This window comes from Pelodiscus sinensis, chromosome 15 (assembly GCF_052426305.1).
Source record: "Pelodiscus sinensis isolate ZL-2025 chromosome 15, ASM5242630v1, whole genome shotgun sequence".
In the NCBI taxonomy this organism is placed as follows: Eukaryota; Metazoa; Chordata; order Testudines; family Trionychidae; genus Pelodiscus; species Pelodiscus sinensis.
In genome coordinates this window covers 41,116,962-41,138,078 of record NC_143066.1, presented here as the reverse complement: position 1 = coordinate 41,138,078, position 21,117 = coordinate 41,116,962, and the positions used below count along the sequence as shown (strand labels likewise).

General features: G+C 55.2%; 1 protein-coding gene across 2 annotated transcripts in view; it reads right to left on the bottom strand.

The window, feature by feature from the left end:
• The window catches only part of PRKCB (protein kinase C beta), a 249,261-nt gene that overhangs the window by 98,428 nt on the left and 129,716 nt on the right, over positions 1-21,117 (bottom strand). For both annotated transcript variants that reach the window (XM_075899914.2, XM_075899913.2), the window contains exon 5: positions 20,136-20,264. In XM_075899914.2, coding sequence (XP_075756029.1) covers positions 20,136-20,264 — 129 coding nt within the window. The remainder of the gene's footprint in view (positions 1-20,135; positions 20,265-21,117) is intronic.

Below are 21,117 nucleotides of genomic sequence, written 5' to 3'. Positions count from 1 at the left end.
AAGTGCCCTCCCAGACCAAGCAAACCTGAGTGCCTATGGGGTCCTGGCTGCATTCGCTCCCGCTGCCTCCCATCCTCATCCCAGACTCCTGGCGTGCTGCAGCCTCTTGCCCCAGCTCAGAGGTGTATTACTAAGCCGCCGCTGCATTCGGCAATGGGGTAATGACTGGGGAGAGCGCTTCCCACCACCCGTAAAGAGGAGATGCACCAAAACACAAGGGAGACCCCCATGTCCCTGGGTTGCTTCGCCTATTGTGTGGTGTCTGCGCTGGCACAGTAGCCCCGCTAACACCTGTCGTGACGAGCTCACTTGCGTATCCGGCACTGGTAACGTCCCCCCTCCTTTCACCCGCCAGCCACGCTCCCCACGTGCCTTCCAGCCACGGGAAGAAAAAAACAGACACGCCCCAGGGGACCAGACCAATGCTGCTCCCAGTCCGGCATCCAGCGCCAGCCACCACAACACCCTCCGCAGGCAGGCAAGTCAAAACCCCTGCTGCATTTCTCGGGGCCGCTGCACAATGCTTTACAGGAGAGGCAAATACAACGCCTGACCCTTACAGTCAATCAGCGTATGCCCGGAAGCTCAAGATTTGATTACCCCAATGTCATTACTTCAGTGTGCACAGCTAGAAATGTTATTAGCTGAAATGAAATGATAAAAAAAAATCCTTTGCATAATGCTCCTCCTTTGACCTTAAGTAACTTTCTACTTCAAGCAGAAATCAGTGATTGAACTAAAGAGAAAAGCGTTCTTAAGAATATCTCTCACACACACACCCCTAGCAAGACACACTATACAATCCCACCAGGACTGGAGTAGCATTTGCAGAGAAGCAACGTACTTTGTGCTGGAAATTTATAGCACCGCTTAGATTATTAAATTCCATTACAAACTATTTCTCTCTTGCAAATTGTGACAGCTACGTGCCTCGAGGCAAAAACCCTTCCACAGCGAATCATTCCCAGCCAGGGCATTAGGGCCATACTTAGGAGGTTTCTCTACAGCAGGGGTGGGCAAACTGTGGCCCAAAGTACACGTGTGGCCCATGGGGGTTCCACGTGTGGCCCGGGAGACATTTTGTTTACTGCTGCTCGTGCACAGAATGATCAGATTCCGCTGGTGTTCACCCGCGTAGTTTTGGTCCTACTGGTGTTACTCCAGTGACATACACAAAAGCCAGGCTCTGTGGAGGGAGGTGCGTGTAGATCGCACCCGACGCTGACGGAGAGCCGGGCGCTCCCTCTGCAGCCAATCACAGCGCTGCTACGGTTCAGTCGGCACCTGCTGGACCACCGCGGGACGCGAGTGTGTGCTCCTGGATGGCTCTGGAACGAGGGCTCCCGACACACCCTCCCGTCACTCAGTCTACAGCCATACGTAGCCCTGCTGCAGCAGAGAGAATCAGCACTGAACTCGGGACGCCCAGCGAGCAAACACCCTGCCAGGCTGACGAGCGTCCCCCGCTGGCCCTGTATTCCTTACACTGGGGTGGGCAACCATTTCTGCAGGGGGACCACTTCACAAATTGTAGTCATGGGCTGGCTCAGCCCCAGAAGGGGCGGGACCTCGTGCAGAATGGGCGGGGCCTTGGGGGAAAGGGGCGGTTCTCTCTAGATGCCGTGTGACCCTGGTGGGTGGGAGGAGAGTTCACACGCTTTCCCCGTCCCCAGGCCGATCAGGGTCTGTGGGTGGGGGTGTGTGCGAAGTCATTCGCTGTTCAAAAGGGCTGTTGGCTTCCTCTAGGCGCCGCACCCCTGGCTGGGGGAGGGAACTGCCAGCTGTTTTAAGCAGCAAATGACTTGGCACATTCCCCCACCCCATGCTGCCATGCATCTTTGCTCTGCAGAGGAACCACGCCCAAACCTACCCCGGGGTGAGGCGCGTGGCATGGCAGCAGGAGCTGGGGGGGCGGGCGCGCTCTCGGCAGTTAGGCTCTGCCCTGGGACAGGGAGGCACAGGGTTAAACAGAGTCCTGACCTCGGCGCCCCGCTCCGTAGCCCCGGGAAGGGGAGAGACGTTCCCAGTTCGCTCGCGCAGAGCCAGGGCAGGTAGAGGTGGTCGAAGGGCACGTGAATAATTTATTCCGCAAAATTTGCAATCGTTTCCCTATGAATTATTCAGCCGGTATCTTTTAATTACTCAGCCAGCGGCCGTGGCAGAGAAGGCTCCGGAGCAGGCCCGGATTTCAAACGCTTGCGTCTCCGGTAAAAAAAACGGCCGAAAAGGAAAATCACTTTTTGAGAAACCCGCATGACAGGAGGTGAAGGTCGGTGGGAGCGGCAATGTAAGCTGCCCGGTTCTTGGTCCATCTCCATCTGTCCTGGGCCAGGCCACTGTCTCCCAGCTGGAATCCGAAGGGCTCTTCCCCTTAGACAAACACACAAGAGCTGGCACGTCCATGGAAATCCAGATGCAGAAGGAGACGCAAAGCCATTTTCTCGTTCCCATAAGACAGGAAGGAGGGCTCACCCAATGAAATGAACAGGCAGCAGATTTAAAACCAACAAAAGGCAGCATTTCTTCACCCAGCGCATAGTCAACCTGTGGAACTCCTTGCCAGAGGATGTTGTGAAGGTTAGCACTTTAACAGGGTTAAAAAAGAACTAGATACGTTCATGGAAGACAGGTCCATCAATGACTGTTAGCCAGGCATGGCAGGCATGGCAGGAAAGGTGTCAGAGACCATTGCTCTGACCCAGTGTGGCCGCTCTGATGTTATGTCAGCTCCCCGGCTTGGGAGGCTTGTAACTACTCCCTGGCCAGAGCTGCCCAGGCCTCGCAGACTCTGGCCCCGACTCAGCAGGACTTTCCTGCCCACTGACCTGCTGAGCATGAAACACATGATGCTGCTTCACAAGCCTCCCTGGACAGGATTTGGGTGGGGGGTGGGGGAATGCTTAGAGGCTGATCTCCTGCATGGGCCCCTGTTCCCACCCCAAATAGGACATGCACAGAGCATGGGCAGCGCGTCTCAGAGCCTGGGCTGACCAATTTGGCTCAGGCTGCGTGGAGCTAAACCTGCGGCTCAGGGCCCCGCGACCCTCCTGCCTTGCCAGATTTCACAACCCAGGTGCCAGCCAGGGCCTGAGCATCCACAGGGTTGACCCGGGCTCCGACATTCACTGCCGCAGGCTTCTCGCCCCTCCATGCAGGCGCACCCCAAATGGCTGCCGCCCAGCACGTCTACAGCATCCGATTAACACCCCAGTGCAGGAAACATTGAGTTAATATGCTGCAGAAGACTACATTTCCACACAATAGAGGGGGAGCACAGGACTCATTAAGGTTGCATTTTCTTGGGCGGGTGGTTATTAATTAATGCGCTTCCAGCTCGTTTATCTAATCACGGCATAATTGGTTCCAGTTGTGGTCAATGTTCTACTTCATCAACTCGGTAAATAGCAAGGGCTGCGTCCCCACAGCACGCGCCGGCTCCAAGGAGACAGCGAAAGAAAATACCTTCAGGAGGATGCAGCGGGTTGCTGCCACTCTCAAAGTCACCCCCAGAAGGGCAGGTGGCCAGCCACTTGGCCTAGCGCTGCGTTAGCCAGGTCTGCCTGTGGCAGCAGGGACAAGCCAGCCCTGTCGCCCACAGCCTCCCACCCCACTTCTCAAGTGTGTCTTACACACCTCCACCATACTCACTGGGGACCAGCCCCAAGGGGGGTCTCTCAGCCCGGGACGGAGACTCAAAGCAGCCGACTAGGAACATACGTCTGTCAGGAGCCAGTTCCTGGCCCCAGAGAAACCGGCGCTGGGGACGGAAGCCAGGAGACCGGGTTCAGAGCGGTCCCTCGTGAGCTGCACCCCCGCCGCACAGCCGAGAATCCAATGCCAAGGCAGGGAGATGTGGCGAGTTCGGGGAGAAACCATGCGCGGTTGGGAGGGAGCCGCAGACCTCAGCAGCCAGGGCAGTGTCTACCCAGCCGTGAAGCAGTATGGAAGGGTGTCCGGTCCGAACAGGGGGCCTAGGGCAGCGGGAGGCAATAATTTTCTCGGGGGGAGGGGCACTTAATGAATGTTGGCACTGGTCATCGGCAGACTCCACCTCCTCCCTGGAAGGGGTGTGGCCTGGGGCGGAAGGGGCGGAGCTAGGGGAAGAAGGGGCAGGGCTAGGGTTGCCAGGTGTCCAGTATTGGTCCAGACAGTCCATTATTTTCAGGGCCAGCCCGAGCCATTCGTGCGCCCCAGGCCCCGGGAGTGCGACGCATGCGCAATCCCGCCCCAGGCGCACGCGGTGCCCCCCACCCCTGGGCGCACGGCGCATGCGCGGCCCCACCCCCACCTGGCCTGGCAGCCCCATGCGGCGCCTCCTACAATGGGTCAGCCTGTAGCTTGGGCCGGTTCTGGTTATTTGTGGCCTCGATCCGGTAAAAAAACCCAGAAAATGTCCGGGATTTTCTGTTTTTCTCGGACAGAAGGCCGCTTGGGACATTCCTCCTCTGCTGCGTCTGGCGGTGGCGGGGGGAGTGTGGGGAATTTAAAGGCACAGTGACTCTTTTTTGTGCGTTTTTTTTTTCTCAACAACTTTGATCTTTTTTTTTTGCTCAACCAATTTTTTCCCCTGCCATGGCCAGTACTTTTTGTGAAAGTATCGGCAATCCTACTGGGGCAGAAGGGGCGGGGCAAGGGGCTAGCCTCTCCCTAGAGTTGGCTGGGGCCAGAGGTTTTGCCGTAAAAACACAGCCAAGGGCTCCCGGCCCCCCTGCTACCGTGTTGCCAGGCAACCGCCTGAGGTTGCTGTGGATATTTAAAGGGCTTGCGGCACCAGACCCTGCCAGGGAAGCACCGCGACTGGGCAGCGGGAGCCATTTAAATAAGATCCTGCTGCCTGAGCCACTGCCTAGAAATTCGATGACAGCAGGATAGAAGTAGAAAGCGGCCAGGTGCAGTCCGTTAGGCCAGTGTTTCTCAACCTTTTTTAATAAGGTACCCCTTAAAAAAAAACATTATAAGTACCCCCCGTGCCTACAGTTTTCAGACACAATTTTTTTCTGCCATTGCAACACATTTGTTTAAACAACTTAATCGTAGCCAGGTGGCCGATGACATTTTTGGGTGTAAAAAGTACAAAAATAATAAAGTTCTGTAAAACTTAATTTTTGTTTGAAGTTCTCTAAATTTCAGTTGTGTTGACGTACCCCTGAGGATACTTGTACCACTGGTTGAGAAGCACTGTGTTAGGCGGGTCAGATCCATTGATAAACGTAACAGTAACAAGTCCCAGATGGCATTCACCCAAGAGTTCTGAAAGAACTCACATCGGAAACCACAGAACTATTTACTGTCGCTTGTAACCTAGCCTTAAAATTAGCTCATGACTGGACGGTAGCTAACGTGACACCAATATTTGAAAAGGGCTCTAGAGGTGATCCTGGCAATTACAGACCGATAGGTCTAACAACAGTACTAGGCAAATTAGTTGGAACTATAGTTAAGAACAGAATTGTCAGACACATGGATGAACATAAATTGTTGGGGAAAAGTCAACATGGTTTCTGCAAAGGGAAATCCTGCCTTACTAATCTACTAGCGTTCTTTGAGGGGGTCAACAAACATGTGGATAAGGGGGATTCATAGGATATAGTGTACTTAGATTTCCACAAGGCTCTTAAGTAAAGTAAGATGGGATAAAAGGGCAGGTCCTCTCATGGATTGAGAACTGGTTAAAAGACAGGAAACAAAGGATCAGACTAAATGGTAAGTTTTCAGAGTGGAGAGAGGTAACTAGAGGGGTACTCCAAGGGGCTGTCCTGGGACCCATCCTATTCAACTTATTTATAAATCATCTGGAGAAAGGGGTAAACAGTGAGGTGGCAAAATTTGCGGATGGTACTAAACTGCTCAAGATCGTTAAGAATAAAGCAAACCGTGAAGAGCTTCAAATGGATCTCACAGAACTAGGTGATTAGACAACACAATGGCAAATGAATTTTAATCCTGATCAATGTAAAGTGATGCACATTGGAAAAAATAATCCCAACTATGCATACAATATAACCTAGCTGTATCCACTCAAGAGAGATCTTGGAGTCATTGTGGCTAGTTCTCTGAAAACATCCACTCAGTGTGCAGTGGCCGTTGTAAAAGCAAATAGAATGTTGAGAATCATTAAAAAAGGGATAAAGAATAAGACAGAGAATATCTTGCTGCCTCTGACTAAATCCCTGGGACGCCCACATCTTCAATATTGCGTACAGATGTGGTCGCCAGATCTCAAGAAAGATCTCTTGGCATTGGAAAAGGTTCAGAAAAGGACAACAAAAATTATTAGCGGTGTGGAATCGGTGCCATATGGAGAGATTAAAAGACTGAGACTTTTCACCTTAGAATAGAGGAGACTAAAGGGAGATATGATCGAGGTCTATAAAATCATGACTGGCGTGCAGAAAGCGAATAAGGAAAAGTTATTTACTTGTTCCCATAACATAAGAACCAGGGGTCACCAAATGAAATCAATAGGAAGTTTTTCTTCATGCAGCGCACAGTCAACCTGTGGAACTCCTTGCCAGAGGATGTGGTGAAGGACATTAACAGGGTTCAAAAAAGAGCTAGATAGATTCAAGGAGGTTAAGTCCATCAATACTTATTAGCCAGGATGGGTAGGAATGGTGTCCCTAGCCTCTGTCAGGGACTGGAAATGGAGTACGGGGCTGGCATAACTTGATGATTACCAGTTTCTGTTCACTCCCTCTGGGGCACCTGGCATTGGCCACTGTGGGCAGACAGGACGCTGGGCTGGACGAGCCTTTGGTCAGACCCAAAATGGCCATTCTTACGTTCTTACGTTCTTGCCACCATCACAAAAATTCAAAAACCTCAAAACAACCCCCTGTCACAACAAGAAAACAAAAAACCCACAACACTTGCAAAGCCTCCAATTTTCCTGGCCCCGGCCTAGGGTCAGCTTTGAACGACTGGCTTTGTTCCTGCCTCACTGGCCAGGGGCACCCAGGGCTTTCCAAGGCGGAGAGGGAATCCCCAGGGGCTGGCCACAAGGACCCCAGGCCAAAGGAGCTCTGGCACCACTAAAGCAGACTGCGAGCATGGGCCTCGGCTCAGCGCACCGCACCGTGCACCTCCGTCGCATGTTCTAGCCCAACCACCACACGGTGAGAATCAGGCCCGGCCAAAGCGTGTGCGGGGCCCAAGGCAGCATGGCTGAGCTGCACGGCCGCGAGTGAGCAGCCGGGTGGGCGAGGCCGGGAGCTGGGCAGCCGGGGCCCTAGGCAACCGCCTCGTTTGCCTTGCCCAAAGGCCGGGCCTGGCGAGGACGTTAGACCCTGCCAAGCTCCGAAGCCCCACCCAGCAGACGGGGAAGCCCGGATCCAAGCCCTACACACGTTGCCTATCGGGCCAGTTTACCAATGGAAGTTTTATGTGGGTTTACCCAAAAGGGGGGTGGATACTAAGACTCGTCGGACAAGGTACCCAGAGGCCCTGTTGGTTCCCGCTCTGTGCCACACTCCCCACATTACACACAGCAAAACTGGCTTCTTCGTTTCAAGCCCACGTACATCGGTGCCACCTTCATTCTCGGGGGCTGCCACCGCTCCGGGCAGATCACCCCGTCTCCAGCACAGCCTTGCCATAGAATCAGAGAACCCCAGGGCCGGCAGAGACCTCAGGAGGCACCAAGTCCAGCCCCCGCCCAAAGCAGGACCAGCCCAACTCAATCAACCCAGCCAGGGCTTTGTCCAGCCGGGCCTTAAACACCTCTAGGGATGGAGACTCCACCCCCTCCCTAGGGAACCCATCCCAGCGCTTCTCCACCCGCCATGGGAAACAGTTTTTCCTAATCTCCAACCTAGACCTTCCCCACTTGTGAACAACCCCTGGGGAGAAAGCCCTCTCCAAGGGAACTGGAGACCACACCGTCACGAACAGCAGGCAAATCCCATTGCAACTAAGTTAGCGGCATAGGGCCGCACATTAATAGCTGCACATTAATAGCTCTTTCCCAGAAAGCCGGTTCCACGCGGGGTGCAACTCGCTGTCTTCGAAAAGCAGAAGCTGCGAAGTACTAATGGGCTTCAAGGCAAGCCAATGACCTCGCTTCCCATCCTCTTGCCCCGCCACCCACAGACTCAAGTATTCACACCTCTTACTGCAATGGGGCTCTACCAACATCTGTGGTCCGGCATGATGTCAGTGAGCCGGAGGTGGCCAAGTTTCCCTTAACATTTGTTTCCAGCTCCCAGTCCTGGTGCTCAGGGTTCTGGGCTGTTCTCTGAGTCTAATTAACCCCGAATGTCTTCTCACAGCCCAGCAAGCAGTGGATGGGTTTTTGATGCTGCTAGAAAATTTTGACCTCCATGGTCCGGCAAATTCTCTGGTTCGGCACCAGTCCGGTCCTGAGGGTGCTGGACTAGAGAGGTTCAACCTGTGCTACATACATGTATAGTACCTACGCCCATGCTCCGACTATCCCTAACCTCCGCTTGCCAGAAGCTGGGAATGGGCGACAGGGGAGGGATCACGTGAGGATTCCCTGTTCTGTTCATTCCCTCTGGGGCACCTGGCCTTGGCCACTGTGGGCAGGCAGGACACCAGGCTAGATGGGCCTTTGGTCTGACCCAGTCTGGCTGTGCTTAACACAACGTGTCTGATCTGTGCTGCAGCTCTAGCCGCTGCTGAAATGCCACCACCACAACGGACACTGAAAAAGCAGAAGCAACATTACACTTGGAAATTGGGGGGGGGGGGCGTTTCTTAGCTACGAGTGACGCTAACACTAGCTGAAAGAGAAGCCATTAATAACGCCCCCAACGGAGCTAAGAACTAGAGCAGACCAGAAATCAGAACTTCTGTAGGGCAGGAAAGTCTGACATTTTAAAATGTGTTTTCATTGCCAATCAGAAAGAAAAGTCAAAACGTCAGAAGAAAGAGCAAAGCAGCCTCATCGAAACGGGGCCATTTGGGTTTGTTTTCATATTCCAGCGACACAACAAAGGGGAAAGGAAATCACCCCCCGCCAATCATCCCCCACCAATCACCCCCCGCCAATCATCCCCCACCAATCATCCCCCGCCAATCACCCCCCGCCAAGCACCCCCCGCCAAGCACCCCCCGCCAATCATCCCCCCCAAGCACCCCCACCAATCACCCCCCGCCAAGCACCCCCGCCAATCATCCCCCGTCAATCATCCCCCGTCAATCACCCCCCGTCAAGCAGCTTGATTTAATCTCCCACATTCCACTGGAAACTTTGGAAAAGCAGAAGCTGCACATTTCCGGTTTCCACTGGAAAACTTGCAACCAGCTTGTCAGGGGGCCGCCCCGCCCCCATGGCGCCTCCAGCTGGTGGCTCTGGGAATTCGCTGTTGACTCGCGGGACGCCTCCCTCTCGCTGGTGTCTCCCCGTGTTCTCCTTGACCACGGCGCCCTCTTCAGGACACGGCCCCCGGAGGGCCCATGCCAGTGTCTGAGCCCCCTTCTGGGGGTGTTTATCCTGCTTGCACTCCAGGGTCCTCCCCTCCCCAGGGCCCCCTGTTCTCCCCCCGGGGAACACTCAGTCCCCCCGGACCCCCCTCAGTGGCCCACGACCAGTCTCCATCTAGCCCCTGCCTCAGGGCACACTGCCGTCTGGAATGGCCACTCGTCACGGGCAAAGGGGTGTGGACCTGCTGCCCCTGCCCACCACGGCTGCCTCTTTACAGCCCTGGCCGCTTCAGACCTGGCTGCTTGGCCGGAGCCTCCCACAGCTCTGCTCTACCTCCAGCTTCCCTGGCATCCAGGTCCCTCCTGCTCTCTGTCCAGAGCAGCCGTCAGTTCTCCCCTCCCTCCAGGCATGGGCGAGCCGGGCAGCTGCCCAGGGCGCCAACCGATGGGGGGCACCTGACGGCAGCTGTAAGGGGTGCACGGTGTCCCTTACAGCTGCCATCAGACGCCGTGCGCCCGGCTCCCGCAGCGCTGGCCCCGCAATGCCGACTGGCAGCGCCCTTCCCCCACGGTCGCGGGGCCCTGCACGGCCCGGTGCGCGCCAGCAGCACTAGCCGGGCCGGGCTGGGCAGCGCATGCACCTTGCGTCCTGGGAGCGGGCCCTGGGCTGCACGCCGGCGACCTTGGCCAGCCCACGCATGCGCCATACGCTCTGGGGGAGGGGCCAGGCCCGTGCCCCACAAGCGGGCCTGGAGGCAGCGCCACGTGCCCTGGCCCAGGGCACCAAAAGGGCACAGGCCGGCCCTGCCTCCAGGAGTTCTTTAGACACCCCCCAGCTTGGCCCTCATTAGCAGAGCTGCCTCAGCTGGGGCTTCGCTCCCCGCCCTTGCTCAGGGCTGGGGTTTTGCCCTTAAAGGGCCAGCACAGGGCAAACGCAGCTCTACTGGGCACCAAACGCATGGAACAGGTCACTGCTCAGCCGACAGACGCCCCGCTCCTTGGGGGCCTGCTTTACGCCCAGGCTGCCTTTCGGGACCCTTCTCCCTCATCCCCTTCTGGGGCCCGATCGACCCCCAAACAACTCACAGCAGCATCACCGCGTCCAAAGGGTCGGCCGCTGCCCTGAGCCTTCGTGAGCTGCAGGACCAGAAAGCTCAGCGCCGGACGGGAGCAGGTCGTCAAAACCCCTCGACACTTTGGAGCTTCCCTCCGGCTGCTGCTTCAAGGGCTTCCCTGGTCGTGGACTTCCCAGTCTCTCCCCACCCGCTGCCCCGAATCATTCCTGAGAACTGGGGAGATTCATCGAGCAGCAGCATCAGGATGGGGCCATTGGTGCATGCAGGGGGCTGTATTATTAGAGAAAGCAGCACAGTGAAGAGTGAGCGTACGCTGGGAACTCCAGAAAACCATTGTCCTCCTAGCCGCCTACGCCGTAGCAGGCGCCAGAGCGAACCAGACTCGATAGCGCCCCACGCCTGGGCATGCCCATTATCCAATTACATCGAGACTACAGCACAAGGGGAGCGGTAACAGAGCCCCAGCTCCACCGATGAGCAGAACAAACGCAAAGACTCGCCCTGCTGGGGCGACTGCATAGGAGAGGCAGCTCCGCGGGTTGCTGCTGCGGCTCTGCTTACGGTGACAAGTGTAAATGCTGAATAAGCGCCGTCAAGTCCTGCTGGCAGCAAAGGGCTCGAGTTTCGCTCGCTCAAGAGCTGCCGTGCCGGCGACAGCCCACGCGCCAACTGCTCGCGGCTGTAGGTACAACGGGAGCAGAGGGGCAGCCTCCCGACCCAGACAGCCGGCCTAGCACCGCGCCAGAAATGGTAGCGACGGAGCCCTTCCGGGGTTACCCGGCCTAACATGGTAGGCAGGTATTCCCCACCGTGGCTCCTCTCCTGTACCGTGGCAGTGTGAACAAAGAACACATTGCAACGCTCTCTTCTCTGTGTGGTGCGAACATCCAGAAAGCAGGCCCGATCCCACCGCGCCAGGTTTCTAGCACGTGCATTTGGGGGGCGGGAGAGTTTGGCTGGAATCTGGGATTTGAGACACAACAGCACAGCCCCCTGGTTCCAATAGCACATAGCACTGCAGAGCGGACTACAAGGAGAAAGGTCAGAAATCCATCCACAGCGCTTCTCGTGGACAGACTGTGAAACCGGCCCGGCTCTTGGGTTTCCAAAATTGTTTGCAATTTAAAAAAAAAAAATCAAAATACTCGGCATCCTGGAGAACAGACACCGATAAAAAACCAATGGCTTTTCAGGAACAACACGTCTACGTCTACACTGCAGGACTTTTGCGCAAGAAAACCTGTTCTTGTGCAAAAACTTACCGGGTGTCTACACTGCATGCGCGTTCTTGCGCAAGGAAATTTACCGTTCAGCGTCGGAAAACAGGGCTTCTTCCGGAAGAGTTATTCCTCTCCCCATGAGGAATAAGCCCTTTTGCACAAGAGCTCTTCCAAAAGAAGACTAACACGGCTACATTTCTATCACTATTCTTCCAAAAGAAGGCAGTGTAGACAGGCAACATGAATTTCTTGTGCAAGAAACCCCTATGGCTAAAATGGCCATCAGAGCTTTCTTGCACAAGAGCGCGTCCACACTGCCATAGACGTTCTTGCGCAAAAGCACATGCCAGTGTAGACACGCTCTTGTGGAAGACGTTTTGCACAAGAACTCTTCCGCAAAACAGTTTTTGCACAAGTAGCTGCCAGTGTAGGCATAGCCCACACGTTCAGAGGAACACTCCCAAAACAAAGAGGTTTCATGAATACTTAGATCTGGGGCAGAGCCATTTTTCTAATGAAGAACTAATTTTTCCCACTGGTTCTAACATGTATAAAGAGCTACCCAAGCCTCAGTCCTTGGGGAATTGCACAACATCACGGGAGCAGGCAAAAGCTGGGGTCAGATTTGCTGGGAGCAGTTAGATCCGCAGGAAAAACAAGCAGTGGAAATATGGCAATGATTCAACAGCCCTCGGTGCCCTGCCCTGAGGCCCACCAACAGGACCTCCACCAAAGGGGGCAACTGCCCCAGTGACTAGCAATTCAGATCTGGGGCTACCAGCCACCACCGCTGCAGCCCCCGGCCCTTTAAATTGCCACCGGAGCCCGGGTAGGCACTCTGCAGACTTGCTGGAGAGACTAGCTCTAGCCCCACCCCTTCTGCCGAAGCCCCGCCCCTTCTGTCGAAGCCCCGCCCCTTCTGGGAGCACAGAGACACTACCCAACCTGGCCCGGGGCCCAGCAACTCTGCCAGCCCCCTGCCTCGCCTGAGCAGCCTGCACTAGCTCCCTCGGGTGCCGTACAGGGCGGCAGGGGCTCTGTCTGGCCCCCAAGCGGATAGAGCTACTGGCAATTCAATGGCTGCTGACTACACTGGAGGGGCAGCGCTCGACCCCAGCCCATGCTGCTGGCGATGGAAGTGCTCCCCCCAAGAAGGGGTGCTGCACAGTTCACCGCCACTCTCCTGCTCCCACGACACTTCCATCCCTGCTGGGGCCCCTGTCCCCCGGCAGCGGCGTGCTGGGGCCAGCAGGGAGGGCTCCCCACAGACAGCTGCAACAGCTTCGGGGCGTGGGGAGAGGCCTCCCTTCCCCGCGGCAGCCCCGAGAAGCTGCGTGGCCGTGCGGCTTAGGGGGATTCAGCGGCTGCTCTGCCCAGATGGAGCCGCAAAGCCAGGCCCGAAAAGGGGGCTCTCCCAAGCCCTGGGCAAAGGAGGGAGCCCAGCGGGAGGGGAAGAGGCCTGGGGAGGGGGGCTTAGCAGCAGCGTTCCTCAACTCTTATCACAGCCACGAGCAGCCGTGCCCACCCTGGCTCATGCCTCAGTTTCCCAGTCGCACGGCTCCCCGAACTCAGCCATGCCAGCTCCGCCCGTTCTCTACAGGCACCAGCTGCTCCCCGTGCCTTGGGCACGTCCATCATGGCAGGGTGGGGCAGCTCCGGGTGGCGACAAGAGCCGCTTGGCTGCTCCCCGCAGAGCTCGGATGAAACCGGCACCTAATGCTGCCCATGATGACAGACGTTACAGGCTATCGGCAGGGCTGCACTGCCACCTAGTGGGCAACATGCAATTTACCACCCCGCCTGCCCATAGGCCCACGCTGCACCGATAAGTGTGCTGAGGCCACGCCCGTCTTGATCACAAATGTTCACCCCACAGTGGGGACCATCTCGTAGGGCTGCCAGGTGTCCACTGTTGGACCGGGCAGCCTGGCATTTGTGGCATGTGTCCGGTAAAAAAAACAGAAAATACCGGACATGTAAAATATCCGGTATTTCCTATTTTTCTCAGACGGAAGACCACCTGCTGCATTTGGTGGGGGAAGTGTGGAGGGGACTTAAAGGAGCCGTGACTCTTTTTTTTTTTTTGGTGCAGGTTTTCGTTTTTTGCTCAACAACTTTTGGCTCTTTTTTTCCCTCCTCAATCAATTTTTTCCCCACCGTGTTCGGTATTTTTTGTGAAACTATCTGGCAAGCCTAAGCATCTGGGATGTTCAACTCGCGCCGCCGCACACACATTTGGGCCTGGGGTGCCAGACCGAGGGAACACTCCCAATGGGAGCAGAAGATAGAAATCCCTTCTGGTGAAAAACGTTGCGTTTTTGGGGGGGAAATCAAGTCAAATCAAGAGGAAAGAGTCAGACACACAGCACTTTTTACGGGAACGGATTTCCAGTTCAATTCTGGGTGGAGACAACCACAGCGAAACTTCCAGTTTCGTGCTGGACACAGCAAGGTTTTGGAGGAAATAAAACCCGTTTCTCTGAAAACATTCAGTTGTGTGACAAAGAAATCATTCCCATGGGACATTCTAAAGGAGCCCAAGGCTCTGGCCTCTGAAAAATAGGGTCCAGGAAGCCTGCGGATCGGGGAACAGAGGCAGACAGCTAGCAAGGTTCTCAGGGGAGCACCGCTGGGCCCAGCGGGCTGGCAGATTTTTCAGGAGACTTGTTCAATGGTGCGGACTTGCCTTCCTGGCAAAACGTGCTTACTTGGCTGCTCCGCAGCCTGGAGCTGCCTCCCAGCCGGTCACGTCTAGCAGGAAGGAGGGCAGGACCACAGACAACGGGCTCACACTAAGACAAGGTGGATTTAGATGAAATCTCAGGAGACACTTCCTAACTGGGAGACCAGTCAGAGAGCGGAGAAGACGCCCCAGAAGGTCCTTCATGGGAGGCTTTCAAAAGGAGGCCAGAGAACAGTCGGTCTTGCCTGGTTTAGATGGCTCAAAGCCGGCAGGGGGTTACACTCAATGGTCCCTTCTAACATACAAGGTCCTGGATCTCAATCTCTTTTCGAGAAGCCTAAATTTAGCCTCCAGGACCTCTCTCTTCTCCTTCTCTGTGTCAGTGGTACCTACATGTACCATGACCACCCGCTCCTCCCCAGCACGACGCATAAGTCTATCTAGATGTCTCGCGAGATCCGCAACCTTCACACCGGGCAGGAAAGTCACCACACTGTTCTCCCGGTCATCGCAAACCCAGCTGTCTATGTTTCTAATGATCGAATCCCCCATTACGAACACCTGCCTTTTCCTAATGCCTGGCGTTCCCTCGCCCGGAGAGGTATCCTCAGTGTGAGAAGATACCATAACATCATCCGGAAGGAGGGTCCCAACTGCGGGATCATTTCCCTCTGTTCTCCTTCCCTGAAAAACGTCAACAACAACGAATAGTCTAGTAGCACTTAGAGACTAACAAAACATGGAGATGGGATCATGAGGTTTCGTGGGCACAACCCACTTCTTCTGATGACTGGAGTACTGGAAGTCCTGACCCAAGTATAAATAAGGGAAGAGGAGAGGAGGGAGGAGAAAAAAGACAGTGAATAGACTGTTCAAGTTACAAGAGACTGAGGAGAACACTTACCACCTCCATTGGTTGGTTGGTTAAGTCATTAGGGTTGCGTCTAGACTACAGGCTTTGTCGACAGAGGTTTTGTCGACAGATACTGTTGACAAAGCTTCTGTTGACAAAGAACGTCTAGACGACATCCAGTTCTGTCGATAAAACAAGCCACTTTGTCGACATGACAGTGTAGATACCAAGCACAGTGTAGACGCAATAACACCCTCTGTCGACAGAACTCTGTCCACAAACGGCGTTATTCCTCAGAGAAAGAGGTTTACAGCCGTCGACAAAACTGCCGAGTTCTATCGACGTTATGTCGACAGGACTCAGCGGCAGTGTAGACGCTGGTATCATTTTGTAGACAAAACCCTGTAGTCTAGACACACCCTAGGATATGGAAGTTCCTCCTCATCAGCACAGAGACTGTCTGACTGGAGGAGGGACAGTTCTCCAGTGTCCTGGAAAGCCTCCTCTACGTACCTCTCTGCCCCCAATTCAGCCCGCCCAGCCTCCAAAGCCCAGTCGCGGTCTCGGAGGGCCAGGCGCTCCTTGGCTGTAGCCATGTCCCTCGGGTTCCGGCGAGGCTCTGTCGGGAACAGCGACACGCTGCGGCTTTCCAAGCCCTGAGCAAACAGCCACGGGGGAGGGTCAGACACTGCTAGGGAGCGGGCCCAGCACAGGCGATAGTGGGGAAAATTACAGCGCGCCCCCCAGCTTCTGCACACGGCAGCGCTCGCTCCGCCAGCTCGGGTCCCCCCGCCTCATGCAGGCCCATTCAGGCATGGCCTGGGGTCTGAAAGGCTCGAGTACAGCCCCAAAAGTTCAAAAATCCCTTGCATCAAAGGCAGGAGGTCAGGCGCCGGCAGGACAGGCAGAAATCCCCACCCCTCTCCACGGGCTCCTCTCCTTCGCTGGCTACGTGGCAGCGCCAGAGAACAGAGCCAGCCGAGGAGAGGTTTCTGCTGGTACCTCCAGAAAGGGCTATAAATAAAACCCTCTTTCCAACCAGTTTGAAAGAAATGCCATTGACTGTCTCCTCGGCACCAGCTGAAAGGGCTGCAAGAGCCGGAGGTGGGTCCACCAAAGCCTTGGACAGATTTCCGGAACGGTGGGGGTCAAAGGCTTCCCTGAGCACAGGGCCACAGATTTCTCTTTCTTCTAGCCCGCCCCAGTGTAAAATCGAGGAATGTATACCCCCTGCATCCCAAGGCTCTGGAGTAGCCGCACGGAGAAGGAGACTTTTTCCTCCTAGATTTTTTCGAAAGTTTTCCCTGAATCGTTACAGTTTCACTGAAAAGCACCCGCCCCCCAAAACCTACCTGGGATGTCCTAAAAAAGAATAAATCAATAACCCTGAACATCTTCAAACGCAATGGGACATGGTGAATTCAAGTCTTTACTCATGGGACCACGGCTCGACCTGCTGTACAATGCAGGTTGGAGAACTCAGCCTGTGATTCAAAGCCGCCTCTTCGAGCGGAGCTACAGCAGATCCTCGAGAAAGCCCCTGGCCCGGATTTAAAGGCGACAAGTGGCAAAACGTCCCCCCCACCCCTAGCCAAATTCTTCCCATGGGTCATTATGCTCCCGGTTAGAAACACGCCATCTGAATTCTCCAGCTTCAGCGTCCACCCACCAGATCCTGTTGTGACCTCGGTAGATTAAAGAACCCACTGCTGCCAGAAATACTCTCCCTGGCAGTACCAGGGGACCATCACCCAGACATCTCTCTGCCTCCTCTTGGACAAGTCAATGGAGTGAGCTTCCGAAGTTTCTCACTTGAAGGCAGGTTTCCCCAACCATGAATCATTCCTAGGGCCCTTTCCCATTTTATTCCATAGGAGGCGCCCATCCGCTCCCATTCACTGTCAAAATTCCCACCTCATTATTTAGGCATATCCACCGGGGGAAAGAGGGCTGCTTTTCTGTGCCCCTCCATACACTCTAGAACACGGGGGATTTCTAATTGCTTCGTTGTAACGCCCTCTTACTTACAAACAGCAAGACTCAGTAGTCACCGGAAGCTTCCCAAACAGGGCTCCCTGAATGTCTTAGAAAACTCTCCGCGCACAGCTCTGAAAACAACCCCTCCAGGCGCAGAGGCAGTCCAAAAAGCAAACAGACTGTTAGGAGTCATTAAAAAGGGGATAGAGAATGAGACAGAGAATCTCTTACGGCCTTTGTATAAATCCCCGTCAAACCCACATCTTGAATACTGCGTACACATGTGATCGCCTCTTCTCAAGAGAGATCTCTTGGCACTGGAAAAGGTTCAGAAAAGGGCAACAAAAACGATAAGGGCTTTGGAACGGGTCCCATATGAAGAGAGATTAAAAAGACAGGGACTTTCCATCTTAGAAAAGAGGAGACTGAGGGGGGCTATGATAGAGCTTTATAAAATCATCACTGGTGTGGAAAAAGTGAATAAGGAAAAGTTATTTACTTGTTCCCATAACATAAGAATTAGGGATAGGTAGCAGGTTTAAAACAAGCAAAAGGAAGTTTTTCTTCACACAGCCAATCTGTGGAACTCCTTGCCAGAGGATGTTTAAAGACCAGGACTTTAACAGGGTTCAAAAAAGAACAAGATACATTGATGGAGGTTAGGTCCATCAATGGCTTTTAGCCAGGATGGGTAGGAATGGTGTCCCCAGCCTCTGTTTGTCAGAGGCTGGAAATGGGTGACAGTGATCACTTGATGATTCCCTGCTCTGTTCCCTCCCTCTGGGGCACCTGGCGTTGGCCACTGTCGGCAGACGGCACGGTGGGCGGGATGGCCCTTTGGTCTGACCCCGTCTGGCTGTTCTGATGACAGATGCTGGTAACTGGAAGTGTGGGGGTGGGGAAAGGAGGGCAGGACTGGGGTGCAGGAGGCAGGAGAGAGGTTCTCTCCACTGCAGAGAGTTTGTCTTTTCAGACCTGTGTGATCTCAGTCTCCCAGCACAGAGACGACTCCCACCAGCTGGAGTCAGTGCGAAGGCTCCAGCAAGAAACGAAGGGCCCCATTCTCTGGAACAATGGGCCGAGCGCCCCCAGAGCCAGCCCCATCCACTTCAAATCCAGCCCCCCGTGCTGGGGGTTCCCGCCCGACCATGGACCCAACGTTTCTGAGCAGCACAAACGCCCGGAAGGCAGATCCGCACGGCAGGGACCAGTCCACTGGATTTCTGCCCGGGGAGCCTGACGGGCAGGATTCACCTAGACCTCCCCCATGCAAATTGAGCCCATTGCTCCTTGTTCTGCCATCCATCCCCACTGAGACCAGCCTCTCTCCAGCCTCCTTGGAACCCCCTGCCGGGAGTTGCAGGCTGCTCTCAAATCCCCCCTCACTCTTCGCTTCTGCAGACTAAACAGATCCAACTCCCTCCGCCTCTCCTCATAAGTCATGTGCTCCAGCCCCCTCAGCATTTTAGTTGCCCTCCGCTGGCCCCTCTCCAATGCGTCCACGTCCTTTCTGTAGCGGGGGGCCCAGAACTGGACACAATACTCCAGATGTGGCCTCACCAGAGGCAAATAAAGGGGAATAATCACTTCTCTGGATCTGCTGGCAATGCTCCTCCTAATGCAACCTAATCTGCCATTAGCCTTCTTGGCTACAAGGGCGCCTGTTGACTCAGATCCAGCTTCTCATCCACTGTAACCCCCAGGGCCTTTTCTGTCAAGCTGCTGCTTAGCCAGTCGGTCCCCAGCCTGTACCAATGTTTGGGATTCTTCCATCCCAAGGGCAGGACTCTACACTTGTCCTTGTTGAACCTCATCCGGTTTCTTTTGGCCCAATCCTCCAATGTGTCCAGGTCACTCTGGACCCTCTCCCTGCCCCCCAGCGTATCCACCTCTCCCCCTCGCTTAGTCTCTCTCCCACAGCTACCAGACACACAGGACTGAGGAGCCCTTACACACATTTGGGTGCCTTCTGTGATGAGAATCGGAGACTCAGCCAATGTTTTCCCAGGTGCTCACTGGCGGCAGAACACAACCCAGTCTGAAGCCCAAATGCCTTTCTTCTCTCCCACGCTGGCTGCCTTTGCACGTGTCCTGTGTGCACGGCACCGCAAGGGGGCGATGGTGCTTCACGTTTTCTACCTGTATTTTCCCCGCTGTCTTTGGGAACCGCTCTGTGAACATACATGGCCCTCTGTGGATCCCGGAGCCAGACCACAATGCACCTGCACGGCTTTGAAGATCTGGCACCCACCCAGGTTACCGGATTGTCCTGGCAGGCTGCCGCTGGCCCTGGGAAGCAGCCAGTGGACTAGCAGACTTATTTGCTTTGTGTTAATGCTTAGAGGCCTACGTGGCATGAGTGGGGGGTGAAAGTAGGGGTGGGGGGGGGGGGAGGGAACCCACAGCCCTGCCCCTTCTGCCCAGGCCCCACCCCTCCCACAGGAGCCAGGCCCCCCCGCCCCTCCTCATAGCACCACGGGGAGGTGTAGCAACACATGGCCACAGCCTCCCTGCCCCCAGCACCATGGGGAGAGCAGGCACTCGCGGACAGAACACTCCGCCCCCAGTATGCCTACAGTAGGCGGAGCTTGGGTGGGGTGTGGGCGGGGCCAGGCTGATGGTTTCCCCTGCCTAGTATACCCACCACCCCCGGCCCGTGGCCTAAGTCTGAGAGCCAGCAGCAGGACCAGCGGATGGGGGAAGGCTGGGAGTTGATTATTGTTTATTAAAGACGCTGGCTCAGGAAGAAAAGGCCGAATGCTCACCAGAGAATCGAGAGGGCGCGTCTCCCCAGCTCCCTAAGGGGCACTAGCACGGGCATGAGCCGCTCCAGCACCTTCCCCCCTTAAAAAGCACGCGCCCAGAAGATGTGCAGGCCAAGCTTCCAGAGCAGCAAGTTACAAAGTGGCTGACGGCGTCCGCATCCTCAGCCAGGCACCTACCTACAACGGTGAGAACCTCTTTGTCGATATCCGCCTTGATGTGTATCCGGCCCCGGCGCTCGGTGTGGTCCGTTCCGCACAGGCTCGGGACATTCATCACGCAGCGCTTGTGGACGTTCATCATGCAGGCTGCAGAGCAGGAAAGAGCAACATTTACCCCCCAGCGAGGAGACTGCGAGATCACACTCCCCTCAGCCGCCTCCCAGGGCCGAAAGCTGATTGTGGGGGAACCCGCTACAGAGCCAGGCTCCGGTTCGGCACAGAGACCTTTGGGTGGTGCCCCACCAGGTAGCTTCAGCATGTGCACAGGGATCTGTCCTCAGGATCGGGGCCAGAAACATCGTCGTGCTTTTCTGCTGGCTTTAATCACCGTGGTGGGACTTCGATCAGCTGATCGGCTTCTTCCCCCACAATGCCCATCTTGCAACATTACACACGAACAGCAGGAAGGCAGAGAGGTTGTGCAGGTGTGTGGAACGTGTATAAAAAAATGACTTCTACCTGGTGACATCTAGAAGGGGGAATTGCTTAGCCGTGCCTGCACCTGTCAGCAGGTTTCTGTATTTATAGGGAAACTGGCACATCAGAACCATGGGAGTGTGCAATCCCCCAGCGGCTGGACGGGTTTCCCGCTAGAGCAGATTGTCAGTATTCATCAGCAGTTCGATTAGTTACGGCATTTCCCCATCGTAACAGACGTGCCATTTACTTAATTAGCATCCGAGCAATGAAACGCTCTCCTGTCATTCCTCTCTGACAACTTCCAACAACTGCACCTGAACATCCGCAGGAGCGCAGAGAAAATGCGCTCCAGAAGGGGGGCATGGAAGTGGCAAACATCATAAAGACAGGGCACAGAGGGGTAGGAATAGCCCAGTGGTTTGAGCACTGGCCTGCTTAAACCCAGGGTTATGAATTCAATCCTTGAGAAAGCCATTTAGGGCAAAAATTGTCAGGGATGGTACTTGGTCCTGCTGTGAAG